This window comes from Sphaerodactylus townsendi, linkage group LG08, assembly GCF_021028975.2.
Source record: "Sphaerodactylus townsendi isolate TG3544 linkage group LG08, MPM_Stown_v2.3, whole genome shotgun sequence".
NCBI lineage: Eukaryota > Metazoa > Chordata > Lepidosauria > Squamata > Sphaerodactylidae > Sphaerodactylus > Sphaerodactylus townsendi.
Window position 1 is genome coordinate 111,633,702 of NC_059432.1, and position 24,196 is coordinate 111,657,897.

At 49.3% G+C, this 24,196-nt stretch overlaps 1 protein-coding gene across 10 annotated transcripts in view; it reads right to left on the reverse strand.

Annotated features, from left to right (window-relative positions):
* Window positions 1-24,196, reverse strand: part of DLG1 (discs large MAGUK scaffold protein 1) — a 109,302-nt gene that overhangs the window by 22,753 nt on the left and 62,353 nt on the right. For all 10 annotated transcript variants that reach the window (XM_048505493.1, XM_048505491.1, XM_048505490.1 and 7 more), the window contains 5 exons: window positions 19,669-19,813; window positions 16,583-16,709; window positions 15,583-15,739; window positions 4,450-4,552; window positions 2,859-2,973 (listed from right to left, as the gene is read on the reverse strand). In XM_048505493.1, the coding sequence (XP_048361450.1) occupies window positions 2,859-2,973; window positions 4,450-4,552; window positions 15,583-15,739; window positions 16,583-16,709; window positions 19,669-19,813 (647 nt within the window). The remainder of the gene's footprint in view (window positions 1-2,858; window positions 2,974-4,449; window positions 4,553-15,582; window positions 15,740-16,582; window positions 16,710-19,668; window positions 19,814-24,196) is intronic.

Genomic DNA, 24,196 nt, shown 5'->3' on the forward strand with positions numbered 1-24,196 from the left:
TACGAGGGATTTCCAGCCGTGTAATTTCATTGGCACCGAATTCTTCCGGGTCCGCGAGCCTGGGGGTCCACCTGGATTCGTCTCTTTCATCGGAGACCCAGGTGGCCCATGTAACCCGGTTATGCGTTTTTTCATCTTCGACAAGCCCGGGCGACTGGCTCCCTTCCTCTCCCAGGCGGACCTGGCCACTGTAATCCATGCAACGGTCACCTTCCAGGCTAGATTCATTGCAACTCTTTCTACGCTTGGCCTTCCCTTGCGGCTGATCCGGGAAATGGACACTGGTCCAGCATGCGGCGGCCCGCTTGCTCACGGGAGGTGCCTTTAGAGACCATATATCACACCCGTGTTGCATCAGCTTCGCATTGGCTTTCCAGTTGAGTTCCGGATTGTCTTCAAGGCATTGGTGTTAACCTTTAAGGCCTTACGCTGGTCTGGGGACCTTCGTGATTCGAGAGACCTGCCTGGCCCCACACGTGCCCCACGCCGGGTCTCATGCGTTCAGCAGAGTGCCAACCTGCTTCGTGAAATTCCCCAGCCCTTCTATGATGCGCGGGTTGGTCTCCACTAGGGCTAGGGCTTTTACGGCCCTGGCCCCTGCCTGGTGGAATGCTCTCCCTCCAACTGTCCGGGCCCTGCGGGACCTTAACGAGTTCCGCAGGGCCTGCAAGACCGAGTTATTCCGCCGGGCTTTTGGAGAGTCCAGCCGCTGATAGGGTGCCTAGAAACAACTAGAGCCTGCTGTTCCCTTATGTAGAGTTTTTAACAGCTGGATGCCATCTTATTTTAATTCGAACGGCTGTAATTGAATGCTGCTTTTAAATTGTTTTAATTCTCAATATATCCACTGTTTTATTTAATGATGTGAACCGCCCTGAGCCCTTCGGGGGAGGGCGGTATAATAAGTGGAATAATAAATAAATAAATAAATAAATAAATACCTCAGAACCACTTTGGTTAAATTCTGTCCCCATAAATGTACAAAGTGCCGTGTGATAATTTTTAATGCAGTAACAGCTGCTTGATTAACTTAGAAAATCCAGGAGAAAATTCCTGAAAGGTGATATGCTGCATCTCTAAGAAGGGAAAGAATCAGTAAACGAGGCAACAGTGGCCACAAAAACACAACAGCTATTGAAGAGAACAAACCGCAAAGGGGCTCGAGTCACTCCAACACCACCCCCGGAAACGGTCACAAGCCTCTAGTGATCCACAGGGAGTGGGGCCTGAAAGCGTCAATAAACTACATTATGTAGAATTTCAGTTTATTCCCCAAGCTGTTCTCCCCCCCTCCCCCTCCCCCATTTCCAAAGTCTTTCACTTCTGAGATTGCAACAGGGTCCATCTGATCCGCAGCATCTTGTTTTTGACATTCACATCTTATCTTCTGGTTTTCCAAAAGTGGTGGCCGGATCATTAACATAGGCCCACGCTAAGCCACTCTCCTGGGTACACTTCTTCATCCTGAAGAGCAAGCCCAACGGGAGCCGGGGTTGACAAAGACCCACCGCAACTCATTCAGTGGGATGTGGGTTGGTATTCCAAGCAAAACAGCCACTCATTGTAGCCCTCACTGCACCAGATTTCTCCACTTCTCCATTATTTGCAGGGTGGGAAGCTCTTCTCTTCATCCTTGGTTATCTGGAGGAGTCTAAACTACGAAACTCTAAACGCAGAACACACGGGAAAGGGAGAAACAGCTCTCTCTGCAGCAAGCACGGTTTTATGAGCACTTAGCCTCAATGCCCTGATCATGGGCCGTCCAGGGCAACTGCATCCAATTGTCGTGTGAAGCAGGATGTTGGACTAGATGGACACCGCACTGGTCTGACCCAGCAGGGCTCTGCAACTGTTCTTCACCTTGACTGAGTGCAAGAAATTCAAATTCCAAGCCCCCACCTCCCATGTCCCCACCTGCCGCCCACGGCTGCCGAATACTGGTGGCGGCCAGAGAACATTTCTCCAGCATCAGCTCCACCTTGGCTGACCTGCACTTCAATTCAATCAAATTCTCACTCTGCCTACTGCTGCCGCCTCTGGACACCTGCTCACCGCCTCCAATGCGTCTGTGACAGCCTGGCAAAAACTAGGGATGACTGGTTGAGTGCCCCTCCACTGCACCGATGAAGTCTGGTGGACAAGCGACACAGCCTTGGGTGACGAAGAACCCCAAATGCCCAGGTGACCTCAGCCAGGCATTTACAAAAGCTACCAGCACAGCAGAGCTACATGGCAGAATTGCTGGGGAGCAATGATGAAGTTTCCCACACGGCCTTCTGGAATCATTTTTCAAGTCAGGCTAGAATCACTGACGCTTTATTCCTTCAGCCCCCCAGCCAGAGCACTGTTTCTGGAACAGGTAGTGACACCAATCATGCAGAAAGCCCACAACTCAGCCCAGCCCCTGAGAGACCACCACATTCCCCACACCCACGAGCAGTCTCTAAGTCTATGGACCAGGTCCTGATGGCAAGAGCTGCTCCTCCTCTCTCCTGAGGTGCAACAAACCACAACAGGAGAATCTCACTGAAACGAAGTAAAGCTATTTTATATTAACTTCTCTCACTCTAAGACCTGCAACCAGGAAGGCCAAGGTGGTCACGGTCTTACAGAGAACATCACTCCTTTTCAACGGAAAGAACTAAGCAGAAGAGAGACTTCGTCCCCCACGGAATAGACCGTCTTTGTTTCAGAATGCTCCCCTTGCGCCCCAGAGCCAGCCTACGGAGCATCCTGAAACAAAGGCGGTCTGTCCCGTGGGGGACGAAGTCTCCCTTCTGCTTAGTTCTTTCTGTTGAAAAGGGTATAACAACAGGCAATTACGCGGCTGATTTGACTGGAGTAGAAAATGGCCTCACCTGACGTAGAGGGACCGCTTCTGACTGGTCCGCAGGGACCCCGATCCTGAGCTGATGCTGCTGCTCATCATCTGCTCTCTCAAGTCATGTATTTTCGCTTCAAAACGACTGTATTCTACACAAAAATATGGGGGGGAAGGGAATGGGGGGAGACAGTACAGTTCAAAGCAATTCAGTGACATGGAGACTGTCTGCCAGCCGTTATAACTGCTGCTAATAGCTTAGATTTTGTGGTAACACCAAAACCTCTCTGCCATAAATTACTTTTGACATGCCGCACATGCTTTGAGAAACTGTCATAAATGCAACCTTTCCTTAGACCAGGGGTGGGCAATTATTTTTTCCATGGGGCCGCATAAGAAACAGAAAATATTGTGGAGGGCCGGGCCAAAAGGCAGGGGGGCGAGGCGCTTTTGAAAGCCCCGCAGAAGCAGGCAGCCAAGGCAACCGGCTTCTGCGGGGCTTTCAAAGGCGCCTCACTCCCCAGCACGGCAGGGGGGCCAGTCAGGGTCATCCGGCGGGCTGGATGTGGCCTGCGGGCCGTATAACGCCCAGGTCTGCCTTAGACCTATGAGGGCAAAGGAACCGTTCTGAAAAATCAGCCTACGAGGATGGGAGGGGTAGCAAATACACCAGAAGACAGAGATAAAATTCAACAAGATCTGAACACACTGGAAAAGTTGGCGAATGTGAACAAAATGCGTTTCAACAGGGTTAAGTGCAGAGTTCTACATCTAGGACGCACATACTGGAATGGGGCACAAACTTCTGGATAGCACAGGGTGGGAAGAAGGAGGATGGGTGGAGCATAAGCTACATATGAATAGCCCATGTGGTGCAGCAGCAGCAGCAAAAAAGGGGCCAATGCAAACTTGGAGTGCATCAACAGAGGCATAACATTCCAATCACAAGACGTGATAGTCCCGCCAGACTCCGCATTGGCCAGGTCTCAACTGAAGTAATACTGTGTGCGGTTCAGGTGGCCTCACTTCAAAAAGGATGTGGACAGAACAGAGCAGGTGCAGAGGAGAGTGACAAGGAAGATCAGGGTATTGGAGACCAAGCCCTGCAAGGAAAGGCTGAGGGACACGACTGTCCTGCTGAAGTATCTGAAAGGCTGCCATTCAGGAGAAAGGGGGCTGCTTCTATTGGCAGCAGAGGGGAGGACTCACAAGAATGAATAGCAATTAGAGGGGGAAAGATACCAGCTGGACATTAGGAAGGTATTTTTTGCAGTGAGAGCAGTTCAGCAATGGAACGGGCTGCCTACGGAGGTGATGAGTCCCCTCTCTGGTGACCTTTCAGCAATGGCTGGACAACACTTGTCAGGGATGCTGTGGGCTGATCCTGCATTGAGGAGGGGGTTGGACTAGATGGCCTTCATGGCCCCTTCCAGCTCTATGACTCCATGACCCTGAGCCTCTCCAGAGCAGAGTGTGTGCATGCAACTACGGCTATCACTGGTCCTGGTGGAAGCGAGGGCTTCTGCCTGCAGCATTTCTGAAATGCTCCAACCTGTTCAAGCCTCAACACAAGCCTCCTATCCACCAGATGGAACTTTGTGCCCCACTGAAGCACGATAGCCACTTGCCTTCTGGGCGGTACTGCGCCAGGATCGTGACCGCCTGGCCTGCATTCTTCAAAGCAGCTGCTGCCTCTTCGTGAGTCGCAGCTTTGAGGTCAACGCCATTTACCTGCAAAGGCAAACAGAAGAGAACAGGAGGAGGTGCATCTCCCAACAACAGCTGGAGGTCAGATCAGAGCTCAAGTAAGTAGACAATTGTGTTGCAGCTGGAGGGAGATCAAGTCCTCCTGGATCAGTTCCAGCAAGCAAACTGCCCCCTCCCCACAAAAACAAAGCAAAGACCCCAGCCAACCCACCCCCAACAACCACAAGCTGCTGCCTGCAATGGAAAAAAGCATCCCCAGCACCATCTCCTCTAATATTTTGGCAGTCCGAAATATGCTACTCAGTTCATGCCCATCCCTGGCAAGTAAGCACCTCCTCCATCAAAAAAGGTACTGCCAGGGCTCTGGTCCCCAAAGCTGCTGAGCCGCTAGTCCAGGGCCTCTCTGGGCCCCATTTTATTCTGAAGTGGAGGGGGGAGGGGGTTGCCGAAGTGCCAGATGCCCTAAGCTACTGAGGGGGGTACAGATCGAAACCAGTATCCTGAATGGGGAACGGGAGACTGAAAAGGAAGCCAACTGCACAACATCCAGATGCCCACTTGTGTGTTGCACTGGCTAAAGAGAAAGATGTAAGAGCCACCGTGCCCTCACTCCCTGCAGGCCCAGCATTACGGCTGCCTCACTTGAAAAGATGTACAGATGCCAAGACCAGGAATAAACGAAAGGCCGCCCTCTCTCACTCGCAAACTTTACACAGAACAGGAGGGTGTGATGGCTCTTCCACCTGCGGCCACCAAAAGCGACGTTCCCTCCCCCCCCCCCCCCGTTATGAATAAATATATATGTGCCAACAAATATTTGCTCCCTTAATTCTTCCCCATATGGTAGCTGCCATCAGGAACATAAATTCCAAAAAAACCCTCCTTTATCTCCTTTTGGTAGTGTGTATGAGTTTATAAGGCAAAGTGGATGGCTTGCATCGTGCTAAGGAAAATAAGGTGGGATTCCAATGTTTCTTATAACTGATAGGTAACTTTAAGGTTTTAAGCAAAATATTTACAAAATAAAAATAAAAATAAAACTATGGCAACAAATACTTTGAGGCCATAACTCAATATAAATTTGAGCTGACACTTTTCGACAGCTTAGAATCATTGAGTTGGAAGAGCCCCCCAAGGGCCATCAAGTCCAACCCCCTGCAATGCAGGAACACACAATCAAAGCACTCCTGACAGATGGTCATCCAGCCTCTCTTTAAAAACTTCCAAAGAAGGAGACTCCACCACACTCCAAGGTCGTGCATTCCACTGTCAAACAGCCCTGACGGTCAGGAAGTTTTTCCTGATAAGAACATAAGAAAGAGCCTGCTGGATCAGACCAGAGTCCATCTAGTCCAGCATTCTGCTACTCGCAGTGGCCCACCAGGTGCCTTTGGGAGCTCACATGCAGGATGTGAAAGCAATGGCCTTCTGCTGCTCCTGCTCCTGAGCACCTGGTCTGCTAAGGCATTTGCAATCTGAGATCAAGGAGGATCAAGATTGGTAGCCATAGATCGACTTCTCCTCCATAAATCTGTCCAAGCTCCTTTTAAAGCTATCCGTGTTAGTGGGCCATCACCACCTCCTGTGGCAGCATATTCCAAACACCAATCACACGTTGCGTGAAGAAGTGTTTCCTTTTATTAGTCCTAATTCTTCCCCCCAGCATTTTCAATGAATGCCCCCTGGTTCTAGTATTGTGAGAGAGAGAGAAAAATTTCTCTCTGTCAACATTTTCTACCCCATGCATAATTTTATTGACTTCAATCATATCCCCCCTCAGACGTCTCCTCTCCAAACTAAAGAGTCCCAAACGCTGCAGCCTCTCCTCATAAGGAAGGTGCTCCAATCCTTCAATCATCCTCGTTGCCCTTCTCTGCACTTTTTCTATCTCTTCGATATCCTTTTTGAGATGTGGCGACCAGAACTGAACACAGTACTCCAAGTGCGGTCGCACCACTGCTTTATATAAGGGCATGACAATCCTTGCAGTTTTGCAATCCTTCCGGAGACAAATTGGAAGGCTGGATGCTTTCAATCATGCAGTCGACGTGATTTGTTTAAACAGCCGACTGAGCGGTGGGGAGCCGTGAAGGAACTGGCACCTGATGACATCATTGCCAGTCTCATGCCAGGCAAGTCAGCCGTGAGAGGGCTGAACGGACCACACTCTGAAAGACAATCTCTGAGTACGGAGCTCCCGGCTCGGGAGCTGATTGGGGTGACTGGTGGCAGAGGCACCCTGGTTGCTACTCGAGCGGCTCCTCTGTGCTGCTGCTTCCCTAATTCGGATACCTTACACTTGAGCAGCTGGCCTGGGTGGTGGGAGCCCCACGCCCACTGTCTGTGCAGTAGTAATTATACCATCGCCTCATTGACTCTGCCAGTGGACCACGCAGAACCATCGTTTGCTCTACTAGAGGGCGAGGAGAGCTGGTGGCAGCAGCTTCTCCTCTTTGTCATTTAGCGCCCTCCTTTAGCCCACTTCTTTGGCTTATCCTTTCCAAACTCCCTGATTGTACTTGCAATCTAGATGAGTATAGTGAGAGGGTAGTATAGTGGGAGGGTTGTAGTTTTTTACTTGTTATAGATTGCATTGATTGTATTTTAGTATTGAGCTGTGGGGTAGTTAGTCTGTTATAGGTCTTTATGGGAGGAGACGGCAGTGGGGGGGCAATGCAGGGGGGCAGGGAGATCCCAGTAGTGTGGGGACGGGGTAGCTATGCGGCTAGGAGGGGGCCATATGAGAGAAAAGGGAGGAGATACACTTATGCTCGTCCCTTTTCTGGCCTCCGACCTATCCCGAGAGATGCGGGCAGAGAGACTCAGGTTGGCACTCCTGCTTCGGCGCCTGGTGTTGATAAATGCCAGGTCCATTAATAATAAGATCGCAACGCTTCGAGACTTTCTCGAGGCGCAGCCGATGGACCTGGCCTGCATCACCGAGACCTGGGTGCTGGAAGGCTGGTGACAGTCACTTTGAATGCTATCATGCCCCCAGGTTTCGCCAGTGTCCACCAGCCTCGAACACAGGGCCGGGGGGGAGGGGTGGCGATGTTCATCCGAGATTCCATCGCCTTCGGCGGCAGTCCCCGCCCCTCAAATTCCCCGGATTCGAGTGTGCTGGATTGGCGCGGCTGTCTGGGGAGAGGTTGGCCGCTCTTCCTGGTGTGTACCGGGTCGCCTAGCGCACCGGGCGACGGCTCAAGTTACCGGCTGCTGGAGGCGGTGGCCGAAAGTGGGCGTTGCGACTTCCCCCGGCTTATTGTTCTGGGGGACTTCAACGTCCATGTGGACACCGCCTCTTGTTCAGCGGCAGTGGACCTGGTGCTGTCATCCATGGCGCACGCTTGGACTCTCCCCTTTAAACACCGGGCGCTTCACTCATGAAGCTGGTCACACCTTGGATCTGGTTTTTGGGGCAGGAGTGAACATGGTCGTATCCTCTGTGAGCAGAGTGCCATGGTCCGATCATTTTGCCCTGAAGGTTCGGATGGACCCGCCGCCTCAACCCTGTCTAGGCGACGGACGGTTTCTGTCCACCCGCTGAAGACTTATGGAACCGGACAGGTTCCTGAATGCTTTATGGGATCCTGAGCCTCCTGGCACCCTCGGCGAGCAGGTGTCAGACTGGAATACCAGGCTTGCCGATGCCATCGAGGAAATTGCTCCCAAGCGCCCTCTGCGCGCTCGTCAAGGGGCGTAGCTCCTTGGTACACGGAGGAGCTGGGCGCCTAAATGAAACGGGAACTCAGACGGCTAGAGCGAAAGTGTGGAGGAAGTCTCGGCGACGAAGTGGCGCCAACAACTTATAGGACGCTTATGAAAGCCTATGAGTTGGCTTTACACGGAGGGCTAAGAATGCCCATTTCTCGCCCCTCCCTCAAGCATCTGCTAGTTTCCGCCCGGCACAATTATTTCGGATTGTCCGGATCCCTCACCTCTCTGGTGGAGGGCCCGTACAAATTCTCAATTGGCTATTGGCTGTGAGGCATTCCAGAGTTTTTTTGTAGATAAAGTCGCCATTCACCGCCGGGACCTTCCTCGACCACAATTGATACAGTAAAGGAACTCGAAAATTCTCCGCCGCCTTTGGGTCCAATCTTTGACCGGTTTTCCCTACTCTGGCGCAGTCCTGGCGTTGATAGGGCCCTAGCTGCTGTTACAGACCTACTACCTGTCCTCTGGATCCGTGCCTCTCCTGTTATTGATAAAAGCTATGTCGTGAGTGGAGTTACGACCCCACCTGTTGAATATAGTCAACTGCTCCCTTGAGCAAGGAGTGTTTCCGGGTGGCCGGAAGGAGGCAGTGGTCCACGCACTCTTAAAAAGACCATCTTTAGATCCTGGGTAACTGGGCCACCATCAGCCCGCCGAACTCTTGTCGCCCTGGGGAAGGTAATTGAGAGAGTGGTGTTGGAGCAGCTTCAGGGTTTCCTCGAGGACGCATCGCCTCGATCCCTTCCAGTCCGGTTTCCGTGCTGGGGCATGGGATCAGAGACCGCCCTCATCAGCCATCACAGATATGCTCCGCATGCAGCTAGACCTAAGGCGGATCGGCGCTGCTTGTGTTACTTGATCTCACAGCAGCTACGGATGTGGCTTCCATCACGACCTTTTGATCCACCGCCTGGCAGCCTCCTTGAGTGCGGGGCATCGGGCCCTTCAATGGATTGCCTCGCTTCTCCAGGGTCGGGGTCGTGCAGGTGTGGTATGGGGATGAGGTTTCCCAAAGGGCTCCACTCCTAGTTGTGGGGTTCCCCAGGGAGCCTTTACTTTCCCCCCCCCTATTTAATATCTACATGCGACCCCTTGCTCAGCTGGTGCGGAGCTTTGGGCTGGTTTGTCACCAATATGCGGATGACACCCAGCTCATTCTGCTGATGGAGAGGGGGGCGACCTCTGCCCCTGTGGCTCTACAGCATTGTTTGGAGTCGGTTGCTGGTTGGTTGAGGCAGAGTGGGTTAAAACTTAATCCAACAAAGACGGAGGTCCTTTGGCTGGGCCGGGGGGAGAGACCAAGGGAATTTCAGCCGCCTATTCTGGAAGGGGTCGCTCTGGCCCCGACATTATCTCCTGGGTTCTCAAGTATTCAGGCTTCCGGGGGTCCGCATTCTGGACTCTGCCTTGTCAATGGAGAGCCAGGTGGCCCATGTAACCCAGGTTATGCCATCTTCGCCAGGCGAAATGGTTGGCTCCCTATCTCCCAGCCCGCACTCTGGCCACTCGCAGGATCCATGCGACGGGTCACCTCGAGGTTGGATTACTGTAACTCCCTCTACGCTGGCCTTCTCCTCATGCGATTAGATCCCGAAGTTGAAGCTGGTCCAGAATGCAGCTGCACGGCTTTTGGACAGGTGGTGATTTCATTTAGACCACATCACCCCTGTGCTATGCCGCCTGCACTGTCTCCCAGTGGAGTTCCGGATCGTCTTCAAGGTGCTGGTAATAACCTTTAAGGCCTTACGCGGCATGGGGCCCTCATATCTACGGGACCGCATCACCCATTATGTCCCACATAGGCCACTTACGCCAGCGGTATGAACTGCTGGTGACCCCTAGCCCTCACTGGCGATGTGGTTTCTGGAGCCTCGACCCGGGCCAGGGCCTTGGACGGTTTCTGGCTCCCCTGCCTTTGGTGGGAATGCCCTACTTCCATCAGTTCGGGCTCCCAAGTGGGATCTCCTTTGGCTTGTAGTTCCTCAGAGTGAGGGCCTGCAAAACAGAGCTATTCCACCGGGCCTTTGGGGAGGCTGGCCACGGTTTTACTGCCCCCCACTGAAATATCAGAACTAAAACCGAGGTTGCCAATTTTCCATCCTTTGTCACCTCGGTCGGGCCACTGTTGATTCCATCTGGGCCCGCCGTTTCCCTCCCTCCCTTCTTTCCTCTATTATGTATTTTCCTCCCTTTTTAGCCTTGGGAATGGGCACCTGCCTTAAACTGTTTAAACCTTTTAAGCTGTTTTAAACTGTTCAGACCGTTAAATTGTTCGAGCTGATTGAACTGTTTGAAAAGCTATATTGTTAAGTTGTTTTAAATTATGTGATTGCTGCTGGTTTTAAGAGTGTTAAATTGTGTTGTTGAGTTTGCTGTCGGAGAACAGCCATGTTGGAAGCCGCCTCGAGCCCCTTGGGGAAGAGGCGGCCTACAAGTTTGAAATATAAATAAATAAATAAATAAATATTATCAACTCCTTTCCTAATTATCCCCAGCATAGAGTTTGCCTTTTTCACAGCTGCTATGCATTGAGTTGACATTCCCATGGAACTATCAACTAAGACGCCCAAATCCCTTTCCTGGTCTGTGACTGATAGCACTGACCCCTGTAGCATGTATGTGAAGTTTGGATTTTTTGCCCCTATGTGCATCACTTTACATTTTGCTACATTGAACTGCATTTGCCATTTCTTAGCCCACTCATCTAATTTATCAAGGTCCGCTTGGAGCTCTTCGCAATCCTTTGTGGTTCTTACCACCCTACATAATTTGGTATCATCTGCAAACTTGGCCACCACACTACCCACCCCTACTTCCAGGTCATTTATGAATAAGTTAAAGAGCACTGGTCCCAAAACGGATCCTTGGGGGACACCACTCCCTACATCTCTCCATTGTGAGAACTTCCCATTTATACCCACCCCTTTGTTTCCTGTTCCTCAACCAGTTTTAATCCATAGGAGGACTTCCCTCTTATTCCTTTCATTGCCATGAGTTTTCTCTAACAGTCTCTGGTGAGGAACTTCTTTGTCAAAAGCCTTTTGGAAATCCAAGTAGACAATGTCCACTGGTTCCTCCTTATCCACATGTCTGTTTACACCCCTCAAAGAACTCCTAGTAAGTTTGTAAGACAGGACTTGCTCTCTCACAAAAGCCATGCTGACTCTTCCCTGTAGCAGGTCTTGCTTTTTCTACTCTGTTTAATAATTTTATCTTTAATGATAGATTCTACTAATAATTTACCAGGAACAGATGTCAAACTGACTGGCTCTGTAATTTCCCGGGTCCCCTAGACCCTTTCTTAAAGATTGGTGTGACATTGGCCATCTTCCAGTCTTCAGTGGGATGGAGCCTGATTTCAGGGGATAAGTTGCATATTAATGTGAGAACATCAGCAATTTCATGCTTTGAGCTCTTTAAGAACTCTTGGATATGAATGCAATCTGGGCCAGGGATTTGGTAGCATTTAGTTTATCAATGGCTGCCAGAACTTCTTCCCTTGTCTACCACTAACTTCTCGCTTAGTTCCTCGGATTCACCTCCTAAGAAGCTTCTGGTTCAGGTGCAGGAATTTTCCTCACCTCCTCTTGGGTTGAAGACAGATGCAAAGAAATTCTATTCAGCTTCTCTCTGCAATCTCTGTCATCTCTTTTAGCACACCTTTTGTTTCCTCTTCATCATCCTAACGGGCCTACCGCTTCCCCTAGCTGGCTTCCTGCTTTTGATGTACTTTTGAAGTTGAACCTGTTTTGTTGCTAGTCTTGATGTTCTCGGTGAGCCATGCGTTCCTCATAATCCTTTTTTGCCTCCCCTTACAGCTAACTTGCTTCTCTTTTGCCACCATTTGTGTTCTCTCTGGGTATTCTTCATCATCAGTTGAAGTTGGACTTCCATTTTCCTAAAAGACATCTTTTTTTTCCTAATAATTTCCTCAACCCTCCCTTGTTAACCATGGTGGCTTTCTTGACTGGGCGCTGAATTTCCTAACGTGCGGAACAAATTCAAGCTGAGCTTTTAAGACTGTGTTTTTAAATAACATCCAAGCACCTTGGACATATTTAACTCTCTTGATTTTCACTTTCAGCTTGCTGCAAGACTATCCCCCTCATCTTTGAGAAATTTCCCTTTCTGAAGGCAAATGTAACTACATTAGTAGTTGTCACTTGTTCGCATGCAGAGATACTGAATCTGACAGCATTGTGGTCGCTGTTCCCTATCGGCTCAACAACACTGACTTCCCGCACCAGGTCCTGGGTCCCACATAGAATTAGATCTAGGATCACATCTCCCCTGGTTGGTTCTACAACCATCTGCTCTAAGCCACAGTCATTTAGCATATCCAGGAATGTTCTCTCCTTACTATGACGTGAACATGCATTTTTCCAGTTTATGTGGGGATAGTTAAAATCGCCCATTACCACGACATTTTTGCTTTTGTTGGCCTCTCTAATTTCTTTTTCCATCTCAGAATCCTCTTGTGCACTTTGGTCAGGGGGACGATAATATATTCCTAATGTTAAACTATGCTTCACCCCTGGTATTGATATCCACAGTGCTTCTGTAGAGGAATCAGCTCCCCTGATGTTTAGGAGGAATCTCTTTTCCTTCACCTTGAACCCATTACTCCTGATCCCAGTCCCTGGAGCAGCAGAAAACAAGCTTGCTCCCTCACCAACATGACATCTCTTCAAGTATCTAAACATGGCTATCATGTCACCCCTTAACCTTCTCTTCACCAAACATACCCAGCTCCCTGTGTATCTCCTCATAGGGCATCAATTCCAGACCTTTTACTATTTTGATTGCCTTCCTCTAGACCCGTTCCAGCATGTCAATGTCCTTCTTGAATTGCGGTGCCCAGAACTGTACACAATATTCCAGGTGAGGTCTAACCAATGCAGAATAGAGAGGCACAATTACATCCCTTGATGACACTATACTCCTATTGATACAGCCCAGAATCGCATTGGCTTTCTTGGCCCCCGCATCACACTGCTGACTCATGTTCAGTTTCTGGTCTACTAAGACTCTCCGATCCCTTTCGCATGTAATGTTGTCAAGTCAGGTGTCCCCCGTCCTGTATCTGTGCATTTCATTTTTTCTGCTTAAGTGTAGTATCTTACATAATCAAAACTTTGACAGATCGTGCAAAATGAATCTGTGAACCTCACCTCCTCCCTGATGAAATCAACCATCTAGACTGTCAAAGTTTTGATTAGACCCCTTTTTTGTTGTGGGTGGTGGTTGAAGTTTTTATGTAGATACCAGTCTGTGTGTGTTTATGATGTCTCAAGAAGTCCAAGTCAGAAGGATAAAATAGAAGCCGTTTATTCTCTAACAGCTTCTCACAACCAGCATAACCTAAACCTGCAGCTGCACTGAATACATTCAGAATTGCTAACTGCCCATTACTGGCCCCACAGCTGCAGGCACTTACAGCCAATACATCACATGTTGGTTTTCTATACACCGTGTGGCCCAATTGATGCTAAAGTCTGTCATCAATCATCTGGACTGGGCTCTGAAGGCAAGTGGCTACTCCACAACAGAAATCAGAAGACCTTTAAGACCCAGAGGACTGAGAAGAAACAGCCCCACACAGGAAAAAAATATTTACACGATACATCAAGGGGATCACAGATCAAACAGGGAAACTGATGGAAAAACATAACCTACAAATAATCTTCAAACCTACCAGAAAAATACAATATATGCTACGTTCAGCAAAATACAAGAAAGTCTAACACATATCCTGCAGCCATGGAAAGGTCTATATAGGAACCACAAAGCACAGCATTCAGACTCATATAAGAGCACGAGAAACACTTAACCATCCCCAAAAATCTGCAGTAACAGAAATGCTTTAAACAAAACTGGACATTTGAAAACACTGACAACTCGGACGGTGACTGTGTCAGACTACACAGGCAGGCTTCAGAACAGCCCTCCCACATGCATCATCTAGAACAGGGGTCTGCAACCTGCGGCTCTCCAGATGTTCATGGGCTACAAATCCCATCAGCCCCTGCCAGCTTGGCAAACTGGCCGTGCTGGCAGGGGCTGATGGGAATTGTAGTCCACGAACACCATGAACATCTGGAGAGCTGCAGGTTGCAGACCCCTGATCTAGAATCAACCAAACATATCGCTTTTTCATTCCCCTCTCTCCTCCCTTCAACTCAGCTCTCAGTTTAAAGTCACACACACACTCTAGAGAGAGTTTTCTAAATTCACTGGCATTCCAAACCTAGGTAACCCTGAAAAGCAAAGCACAGCGGACAATTATGCACAATGTGCTACTAGCTGCATGATGGGGGGAGGGGGTGAATGTCCATCATGGCAAGATTTCTTGTATGCGTCTGTTTCCTCAAGCCCACTTTCACTTTACATTCTCTCCACAGCAAACGAGACCACTTTTAGCGCGACTTTTAATTTGCTTTGCTGCCAGAGCAGGGAGATTTGCCAGTGACCACAGCTTTGCCCTGGAGATTTTCCTTCCACTCCTGGCCAGCCTTCCTTCTCCCTCGTGCAGTTCTGCACGCCTTCCCCCTCAATCTGCTTCCATGTTGCCAGCTGCTTCAAGTAACAGAAAAGAAGCTCACTCACACATCACCAGACTCTGATTCTCTTAATATTTCGAGAGACCAATATAAAGAGAGCTAGGAAGTAGCAAGGCTCTGCCCTCCAGAGGCAGCAGCACTAACAGCAGGAAGTGTGGTGGGGAGGGGATATCTGCTGTAGGACAGTCCCCTTCTTCAGCAGCCTGTGATCTAGGGAATTGCTTTGCCTCTTTCTTTTGGAGGGCAGGGGTTACTTTTGGAACAGTAATACTGGCATAAGTACAGCTTAAAGGGCTAAGCCAGCAGCCTTGATTACTGGATGTAATGAGATCTGTGCCTTTAAGAATCACTATATGGGCAGAGTTAAGGGAAGAACCAGGCCTGGACAGCCCTCTGCAAAAAAACACCTGGAAAGGAGGAAGTGCCTCCTTGCGTCTAAACAGAGAAATGCAAGGAGAGCCCTCGGCAAGCCCATTGCGCAGAAAAGAGTCCCGAGGTAAGTGTTCCGTGTGCAATGGGCCGGTAAGAAGCCCACAGCCTCAGAAGCTCTAGTTCAGACACAGGACCGAGTGCCGTATCTCGCCAGCACGTTTTCCTGCCAGACCCCCCAGCTGGCTTCCCCCTGCCACTCTTGACTGGTGGGCTTTTCCTTCAGCTCCCTATTTCAGGCCAATACAATTATCCCCGTCTACAACACTTACATTTGCATATATACACACACATGAACACATATACTCTATTAATATAATTGTTTTTGCCCCAGTTGAACCATCCTACCGAAATGATGCGGTCTCCTTTCCTGAGCTCGCCACTTAGATCTGCAGGTCCTCCTGCAAGGATGAAAGAGACAAAAATCCCTTCTCCCTCTTCCCCGCCCACGATGTTGAAGCCAAGCCCTGTGGATCCTCGATGGAGGACGATCTTCCGTGGCTCCCTGCAAGACAGAAAGAATCCTGGCCTTCAGCCACCATCTTGCACATCAGACTCTAAAACCACTCCAGGCGCTCCAGCGGCCCTGCTCTCCAGGCACTTCTGCAGTGTCCCTGATAAAGCTTTCCAAATCTGAGGCCAGCTTAGTCAAGAAACTGTAAACCTAAGTCAGAGCCCAGGAGCCAATTCTGTCCCAGGGTTCCCTTCCATCCCTTCCTGGAGCACCTGCAGTCTTGGCCACAGCTCCACCCGCTGAGTGCTGATCTCCTGGCAGTCGGCAAGAAACCCTTTACCTGTGCTTTTTGCTGAGAGTTTCTACTCTGACATAATCCACATTAACTGAACCCGAAGGGGAAGGGTGGACTGGAAGCGGAATAAAACAAATAAACTTCTGCACAGTCAGGGACATGCCCCATTTTCCACATGCTATCTTCAATTTTGAATCACTGCTGTCCAATAGCAGGGCTCTCCATTCATGTCCAGCCCTGTGGGCAGGGGGTCCCCGCTCAATCTCAAGTCTACAGGGAGTGACTTCACCCTGAGACCCTCGACCGCTGCCGCCATGCCTTGCAAGAGCCAGCATTTGGCTCAGTACAAAACAGCATCATGTGTTCATGTGCAGATGAATGATCCTTGTTCAAATGCCTGCCCTACCGTGAAACTCACGAGGTGACCTGGGGTCCGACCCTCCGGCCTGACATTCTCACCATCATCACGAGAATAAAATGGTTACATGCCGCTCTGAGCTCCTCAGCAGGACAGAAGTGTGCTAACAACAGCAATAAACTCAGCTGATTAAGTGGATTGTTGTCACCGATGTATCCCTTCAGACACTGCCGCTCCCTACCTGGTGATTTCATCATCTCCAAGCATCCCCTTGGGAATGGGGGAGTATCTTCCTGGTGATGTAGGGGAGGTGGACTGTCCCAGGTAGGTTGATGGGCTGATATGGTTGTCCACAGGCAGCGGGTACGCTGGGAAGAGGAGGCAAGGAGAGGCAAGTCACACCCAGGGCCTGACGGGCGCGTGTGGAGATTGGGCAGCCACAGACACCCACTTTCCTCCCCACTTTGCCCCTCGCTTCAAACTCCAGAGTCAGGAAAGGCCAGGGCCCCCATCTCCTACTCAGACCACCCGTGTGGGGGGGGGAGGGTGGGGGGGGTGTGAGTGGAGGGGGTCAGTGTTCCTTCCCCAGTGGCATAGATATGGCAGTGATACTGTTCTGTGCTTTTAAAATGCAAATAACAATAATAAGACCTGGCTGTGGTGAACAACTGGAACTCTGAAAGAAGGAAACCGAATCCCTGATTTTAGCCACTCAAGCCATTAGAACAAGAATAAAAAAAAATCCTCAGCTGTGATATCAAACTGGCAGCTGTGACATTAACAATAACAACAGTAATAGCAGCAATGATAGTACTACTACCAATACTAACAATATTCAGACTATTTATCTTAATATAGTAAACATGCTGTTAATTGGCATCTCTGGAGAATGAGGGCGCCTGGTTAACCAAGAGCGCTGGCTAGCCAAACTTTCAGGTGAGTTTGCAACTGGCTGACAGGGCTGGCAGGCTAATGGTTAAGTAGCGGTTGGGTTAAGGAGGCACCAACTCACAAAGCTTTCGCTGCATTTTAGAGGAGATGCAAGCCCAGGGGAGTTTTCTGGTTATATCACAGATTCCAACAAAACAGAAAAAGATTCCAAAAATGTATAATACTGAACTTGTTTCCCTTTTTCTTCTTGAAAACTTAGTATTTGGTGCGGATCAAATCTTTTAAATTCAGTTTTCAGCTACTGGACAATTTGGAAGTTTCCAGTGAAGTGTCAGCTCGACCCTGGAATTTACTCTCGAGTGCTTTTGCTGATGCAGTCTTCTCTATAATGGAGAACTCCAGAGATGCCCTCAATAGTTTCAGTTGCTTAGTAGTGGAAGTGCCGAAGTTATTTGCTTGTTTATTAGATTTAATATCCTACCCTCCCCCCCAGCCAAGATCAGCCTCAGGGCAGCTAATGAACATATATCTAATCACAACTCATAAACAAATGGCAATTTAACTAATAATTAATTAAAACATTTAAAACTTTCACAGACGGCAACTGACACATTATATCAGTGACACACATGTTGCTATTCTTGCAATTACTGGAAACGCTCCAACTGATTTCTTCAATAAACCACAATTCCAACATTGAGAATCACACAATTGGAAGGGTCGATTGAGGCCATCTAGTCCAACCCCTTGCTCAATGCAGGATCAGCTTAAAGCATTCTGGTTGTGGTGGCCTTTCCAGGGGGCTGCGTGGCCGTGGTCTGTTGGATCTTGTTCCTAATGTTTCGCCTGCATCTGTGGCTGGCATCTTCAGAGGTGTGTCATGGAGGGAAGTCTGGTACACACTGTGTCCAGTGAGAAGGGAATGTTTTGTGGCGTATACATCATCCATGTGCCAGGGTGGGGAACCAATCAGTAAGTGTTTGGGTGGAACTTGCTATGCAAAGGTGTGATTGATAGTCTTGTACCCACAATACAAGTGTTGCGCCAAAAGCGCATTTACTTGCACCTGAAGAGTGTCCTCCACGGACTGGCTGAAGTCTGGCGGCAGCTGAATGCAGGAGCCGGGAAACTTACAGGCTGGTCCTGAAGAGGAGGGGCCAGTTGCCCTGGGCCATCAGAAGCAGCGCTGGAGGTCTCGGGAGGCGGCGGCAGCCCCCGTGGGAGCAGGGGCATGGCCAGGAGTGTTGGCGCCAATAGCAACCTGGCCCTTCTCCCTCATGGCGTGTGCCAGAGCGCCCCCCCCCCCCCACGGGGGACGGCTAGCTGCAGCATCTGGGAGCAGCTGAGTGTGTTGGCTGGGGTAGCTCCAGCCGGTTGGGCTAGCCGTAGCTGGTGTGCCCACGGCTCCAGATATGGCCCCCGCTTCAAGGAGGGCATCTGGCATGTGCCACGCGTCCGTGGCTCTGAGGCTGGTGGGGAAGGAGGGAGGGGAGGAGAGGAGAGGGAGCAAGGCCTTCGCTCGCATCAGCAGTCCCTGGACCAGGAGAGGGAAAGGAAAGGGAAGGTCCAAAGACCGGCTGGTTAAAAGGCACAAATGAGGAAGTAGAGAAGGAATAAAGGAGTAGGGTAGGGCAGGAGCAGGCAATCCGGCGTGCTGCTCCCCTGAAGGCAGGAAACAGACTGGAGAACAAGGGGCGGTTCCGCTTACCAGGAAGGGGGAAAAAGTCATTTCTTGCCTCCCCGGTTGGACGATGGGAACCACCCACAAGATGTCCTCCAGCCCAGGGGAGAACTGCACACACTTCTTTGCTCCTCTTTCAAGGAGCTACCAATGCACTTTCATCCCATTTAAAACTACAGAGTTTGGTTAATGGTTTAAGATTTGGGCCCAGCAGGATTTCTAGGTTGTGTGCCATTGAGAGTCAAAACTCTGGCTATTGTGGGTTTCCAAGGCTGTGTGGCTGCAGCCTGGTAGTTTTTGCTCCTAATGCTTTGCCCGCGTACATGGCTGGCATCTTCCAAGGCAGGTCACACTGAGATTTGTTCCTCTCCATGAGACAGGGTGAAAGGTTTAGAGCAAGAACTATCAGATCACGGTCCCACAGCTCAAAAAGCCCAGTTGGCAACCAGTTGATTCTGGTCATGAGAAACCTTTGGCAAGTCACAGCTCTCTTCATCAGACCCTTTAAGTTCACGCCCTGGAAATCTCGGTGGTCCTCTCAGGGGCTCCTGGACTCAGATCTTGCACTTCTTCTGCAGACGAACACAGCTGCCCACCTAAAACTAGTTAATTTCACTTGTGTGCCGACGTACCAATATAATTTTCATGCACAAAACTGAGGTAAGAATACGTTAAACAAAAAACTTTTGTCGGTTCTTTTTCTAGATGTAAATTAGTAAAGATGCAAAGAAGTAAAAATGAAGTAAACTTCTTACAGTTGGTGACATCTGGAGGCGTGTAAGTATCATTGATGAACATGCTGGTGGGTTTTGCCACTTTCAGATAAACACAGTCTGAGGTGTTCTTTAAGGCAGTGACAGCATCTTCATGCGTGACTTCTTCTAAACCAACACTGTTCACCTGGGGGGGGGGGGAGACCAAGCAGAATTGTCAAGGAAGTCACAGGAATGCAGAGGACAGTGAGATAACACAGGCAAACCCTACTGCTAGCAACACTAACTAGAAAAGTAAGTTGTGGGAAACAGTAGAGCCTCTCCATATCAAAGGCATGAAAAGATGGCTGGATGAAGATGGAGAGACTGAAGAGAAAATGAATGATTTCTTCTGCGTGAGTTTTTATTGCGGAAAATGTGGGGAAATTATTCATCCCAGAGCTGCTGTCTTTGGCAAAGGAGTCGGCAAACAAATTAGTTAATAGACAACTTCTATTTTGGAATGTGGTCCATGCAACGCTCACCTCCAGGTTAGACTATTGCAACTCGCTCTACGCGGGCCTTCCCTTGCGCTTGATTCGGAGATTAAAAATGGTCCAGAATGCAGCAGCTCGTATGCTTACAGGAAGTGCCATGCGAGAACACATTACACCTGTGCTCAACCGCTTGCACTGGCTACCAGTTGAATACCGAATCACTTTCAAGGTGCTGGTGTTAACCTTTAAGGCCTTGCGCGGCCTGGGACCTCCGTACCTGCGGGACCGTCTTACCCATATGTCCCGAACCGGTGATCCCTGGCCCCTCAATGATACGGCTGGCCTCTACCAGGGCCAGAGCCTTCACAGCTCTGGCCCCAGCCTGGTGGAACGCTCTACCACCAACTGTCCGGGCCCTGCGGGACCTTGCTGAGTTCCGCAGGGCCTGTAAGACTGAACTGTTCCGCCGGGCCTTTGGGGAGACCAGCCGTTGATGAGGGGCCCCTCCCTCCTCTTCGTTCCCCCCTCTTCTGATAACATCATTGAATCCTGCCACCCTTTGGGGTTGAGGGAGTCGACAGTAGATGCCATCTTGTATTAATACTAATTTTAATGCTGCATTTTAATGGGGAAGGTTTATATTTTATCTTTTAGAGCCTGTATTACCTAACTTAATGAATTTTAATTTGATTTGATATATTGTGCTCTATCTATGTTGTTCACCGCCCTGAGCCCTTAGGGGGAGGGCGGTCTATAAACTGAATATATAAAATAAATAAATAAATAAATAAATGAGTAAAACAAAAATCGGTTTTAGATGACACTTTTACCAGGGGGGTAGAGCTGTAGTGTATTTATCCAAATTTTAATCCAAGGAACAGGGACGTGAACTCTTGCAGCCTTGACTGCATCTTTTGTCCTGTTCTGACGGTACTGTTGTCTCCTTCCACTATAATTCCAACTATATGTCTGACGTCTTTTTTTCTTTTTGCACTGTTCTTCTAACTTTCATAATCCTGGCCCCGTGACATTGTTTACTGGATTTCTATGCTCTCTGATTACATTGTTGTACATTATCAGATCTGCCTTAAGCCTCAGAGAGAAAGTCTGGATATAAATAAAGTAAATCAATAAGCTTAAGACTGAACCTGTCTCTGTGTCTAGATGGCATACATCTGGGGGTCTCAAAGAACTCAAATGTGACTTCCTAAGCAAAATATGCAACGTACTGAACACAACAAACAGACTGGGAAGGAAAGGAAATGTAAAGCCAGATTTAAGAAAGGGATAAAGAGCTGGGGGTGCTATTTGCCTGATGGTAATTTCCCACCCTCACTCTCTCAGCCTTGCTAATTTTACCAACAGAAGAAAGAATGGTGGTAGTGGTTACACTCTAGGAAACACCCCAAACTTTATGACAAAGACCTTAAATATTGGGGGGTGATGTCACCTGCAAGTGACATCACATCCTCTTTGCCACTCTAGGACTTCTGTTTATTTCTATGGTAAAGATGACAACATTCCTAGAGTGGCATGGAAGAAGTGACATCAATCCCTGAAACTCTTCTCTTCCCAAGGACTGCCCCCAAAACTCCCACCAATTTTCAGAGTGGGGCTAGCAACTCTAACCACAGGAGAGCCAGGAAATTGCAGGCCACTTATCCTAACGTCTGTTCCAGGTAAACTGATGGAAAAACAATGTTGAACTCACCTGTAATGGTTGTTCATCGAGTGTCTTCTGCGCAGGCACACCTGGGGACTGTGCTGGTGCAGGCTGGCCACAGGGACCTGACCAGAACACTTCTAGAAGCTTTCAAGCGCTGAGAGCGCTCTCCCCCTCCAGTCTGCAGTCAAGAGCGGGCTGGTTTCCCAACCAACCAGTCACATGAAAGGAGGCGCACCATTAGCAGAGAGAGCGTTCCACAAGCGTGGAAAGGAGGGAGGGATGTGTCCCTGCACAGAAGACACCCGACGAACAACACTTACAGGCAAGTGTAACTTTGTGTTTATCTTTGCGATTTCAGTGCATTCCCAGATGGGAGGACAGCAAGCTCGCCCCTCACCATGGAGGTGGGCGCCAGCAGCAACTGCCCTCCCAACAGCTGCACCTCTCCTGGAGCCCACGCTGACAGCCTCACGTCGGAGAAACTGGACAGAGAAGACCAGGTTGCCTCCTTACAGATGTCATGAGGATTGACCCCTGGCTGGAAAAGCAGCTGAAGAGGCTTGGGCCCTGGCGGAACGAGCCCTCACTTGAAGTGGACGATCCCCCTTCACACTGGTGTAGGCTCAGCTAATGGCAGGAACCGGTCATCTAGTAATGGTTTGAGGAGAAGCAGCAGCAGCTTTGCCCTTCTTGAGACCCTTAAAAGAGATGTGGGCTGGTTGTTCACTGCAGACATGGAGATCTGGTGAATGGAGCCGTAGAGCAGACCACTCTCCGACTCACCTGGCCAAGGTGACAGCAAGCAGGAAGGCAATCTCACCAAACAAGAATGAAAAGTCAGACACTGCCAGAGGCTCAAAAGGTTTAGGTATAATTTGTGACAACAGCAAAGAGACTCCAAACAGGAGGAAGGTTAGGCTTCTGCAAAACCTTCTGGAATCCAATGCTGAGAATACAGAACAAGGGCTAGCAGGCATGTGAGATGTAGAAATGCAGCAAGATGAATGTTAGTAGAAGTGGGCAAACCCATCTCTCCTTGGAAGTGCCCCCTCTGAAAACCCAACGGAGGGAGCATCCCGCAAAGTGAGAGATTTTCCCCACAGAGTAGCCCTCAACCTCAGAGCTCGTTCCTGCCTGGCCTTTGCAGCGAACAGGCAGCAAGGAAGTCATGCATCTGAGACATCACTCTGGCCAAGACAGAAGAGGCGTTCTTCACGCTCCGTGCTCTGAGCCATCTTCATGCCGCATTTGGAACACTTCTTGAACAAAACCATTGCGAAGGAACACAAAACCCTTCAGCTAAAAGAAAGTGCTCGGCAAGGCAGGATCTCTCTCCCCACAGGCAAAGAGAGAACCAAGGGAGCAGAGCGCCCCCCCCCCACCTCCTTTCACATGACACACATCTGGGTGTGGAACCCGCCCGTTGTCAGCATTAGAGAGGAAGGGGGAGAGTGCTGCAAATGATCACAAGTTTCTAGAAGTCTTCTAGTACCTTTTATCTGGCAGGTTGTGTTTGAATAGAGAGATTTGATAAGTAATAATAATCTAACATCGATTCCCACCTCTGTTAACTGAAGCCACAGCAACTCTCTTACAACTGAGTCAAAGGCACTTTTCAGATCCACAAAGGAAGCAAAGATCTTAGATCGCCCCCTTTTTTTGTATTTCAATAACAGGAGGTTGAGGATCACACAGTGGTCAAGCGTAGAGCAGCCTTTTTAAAATCCTATTTTCTCGGGGTAAAGAATTTTTCCATCATTGATCCAGGTACAAAGCCTATTTAACAGATGTTTGGCACAAAGTTTACCAGAGACAGATAAAAGGCTAATGGGTCTGAAGTCAGCCGGGGACATGTGGTCACCCTTTTTAAATATTGGTGTTATTATTGCATTTATCCAAGACCTCGGGACAGTACCTGAACTATCAACCATGGTAAACAGGGAGGCCAGAAGGAGGGCCCTTCTGTCTGGAAATGCTTTATAAAAATCTGGGGGCATTAGATCTGGGCCAGGTGATTTGTGCAATTTCAGCTGGGCAATTAGTAGTCTGATTTCTGAAACTGATGGCCAAGGTGCTGTTTGATTGAGTAGTGTCAGGTCGTTCTGTAAGGCCGATTCATTGTCTCCATCAAATAGACTTTGAAAATAGACTTTGAAAATTATATAAACCAATTCTGGGGACTGATATTAGACATTAAGAAGGTTGAAGTTCGCATGGCTCCTGCAACTAATGACCAGAATTCTCTTGTATTGTTACTCCTTGTAGCTTGTATCAGAGCGTTCCATAGGGATTCAATGGTCTTTAGTTTGTTTTCACGAAGCAGTTGCATTAGCCGGGACCTGAGAGAAAAATATTCTCAAGGTAAAGTTGCTGATTTGCTGTGAAGTCTTCTAGACAGACCTTTGCGGCTGGCCTGCGTAGCCCCCAT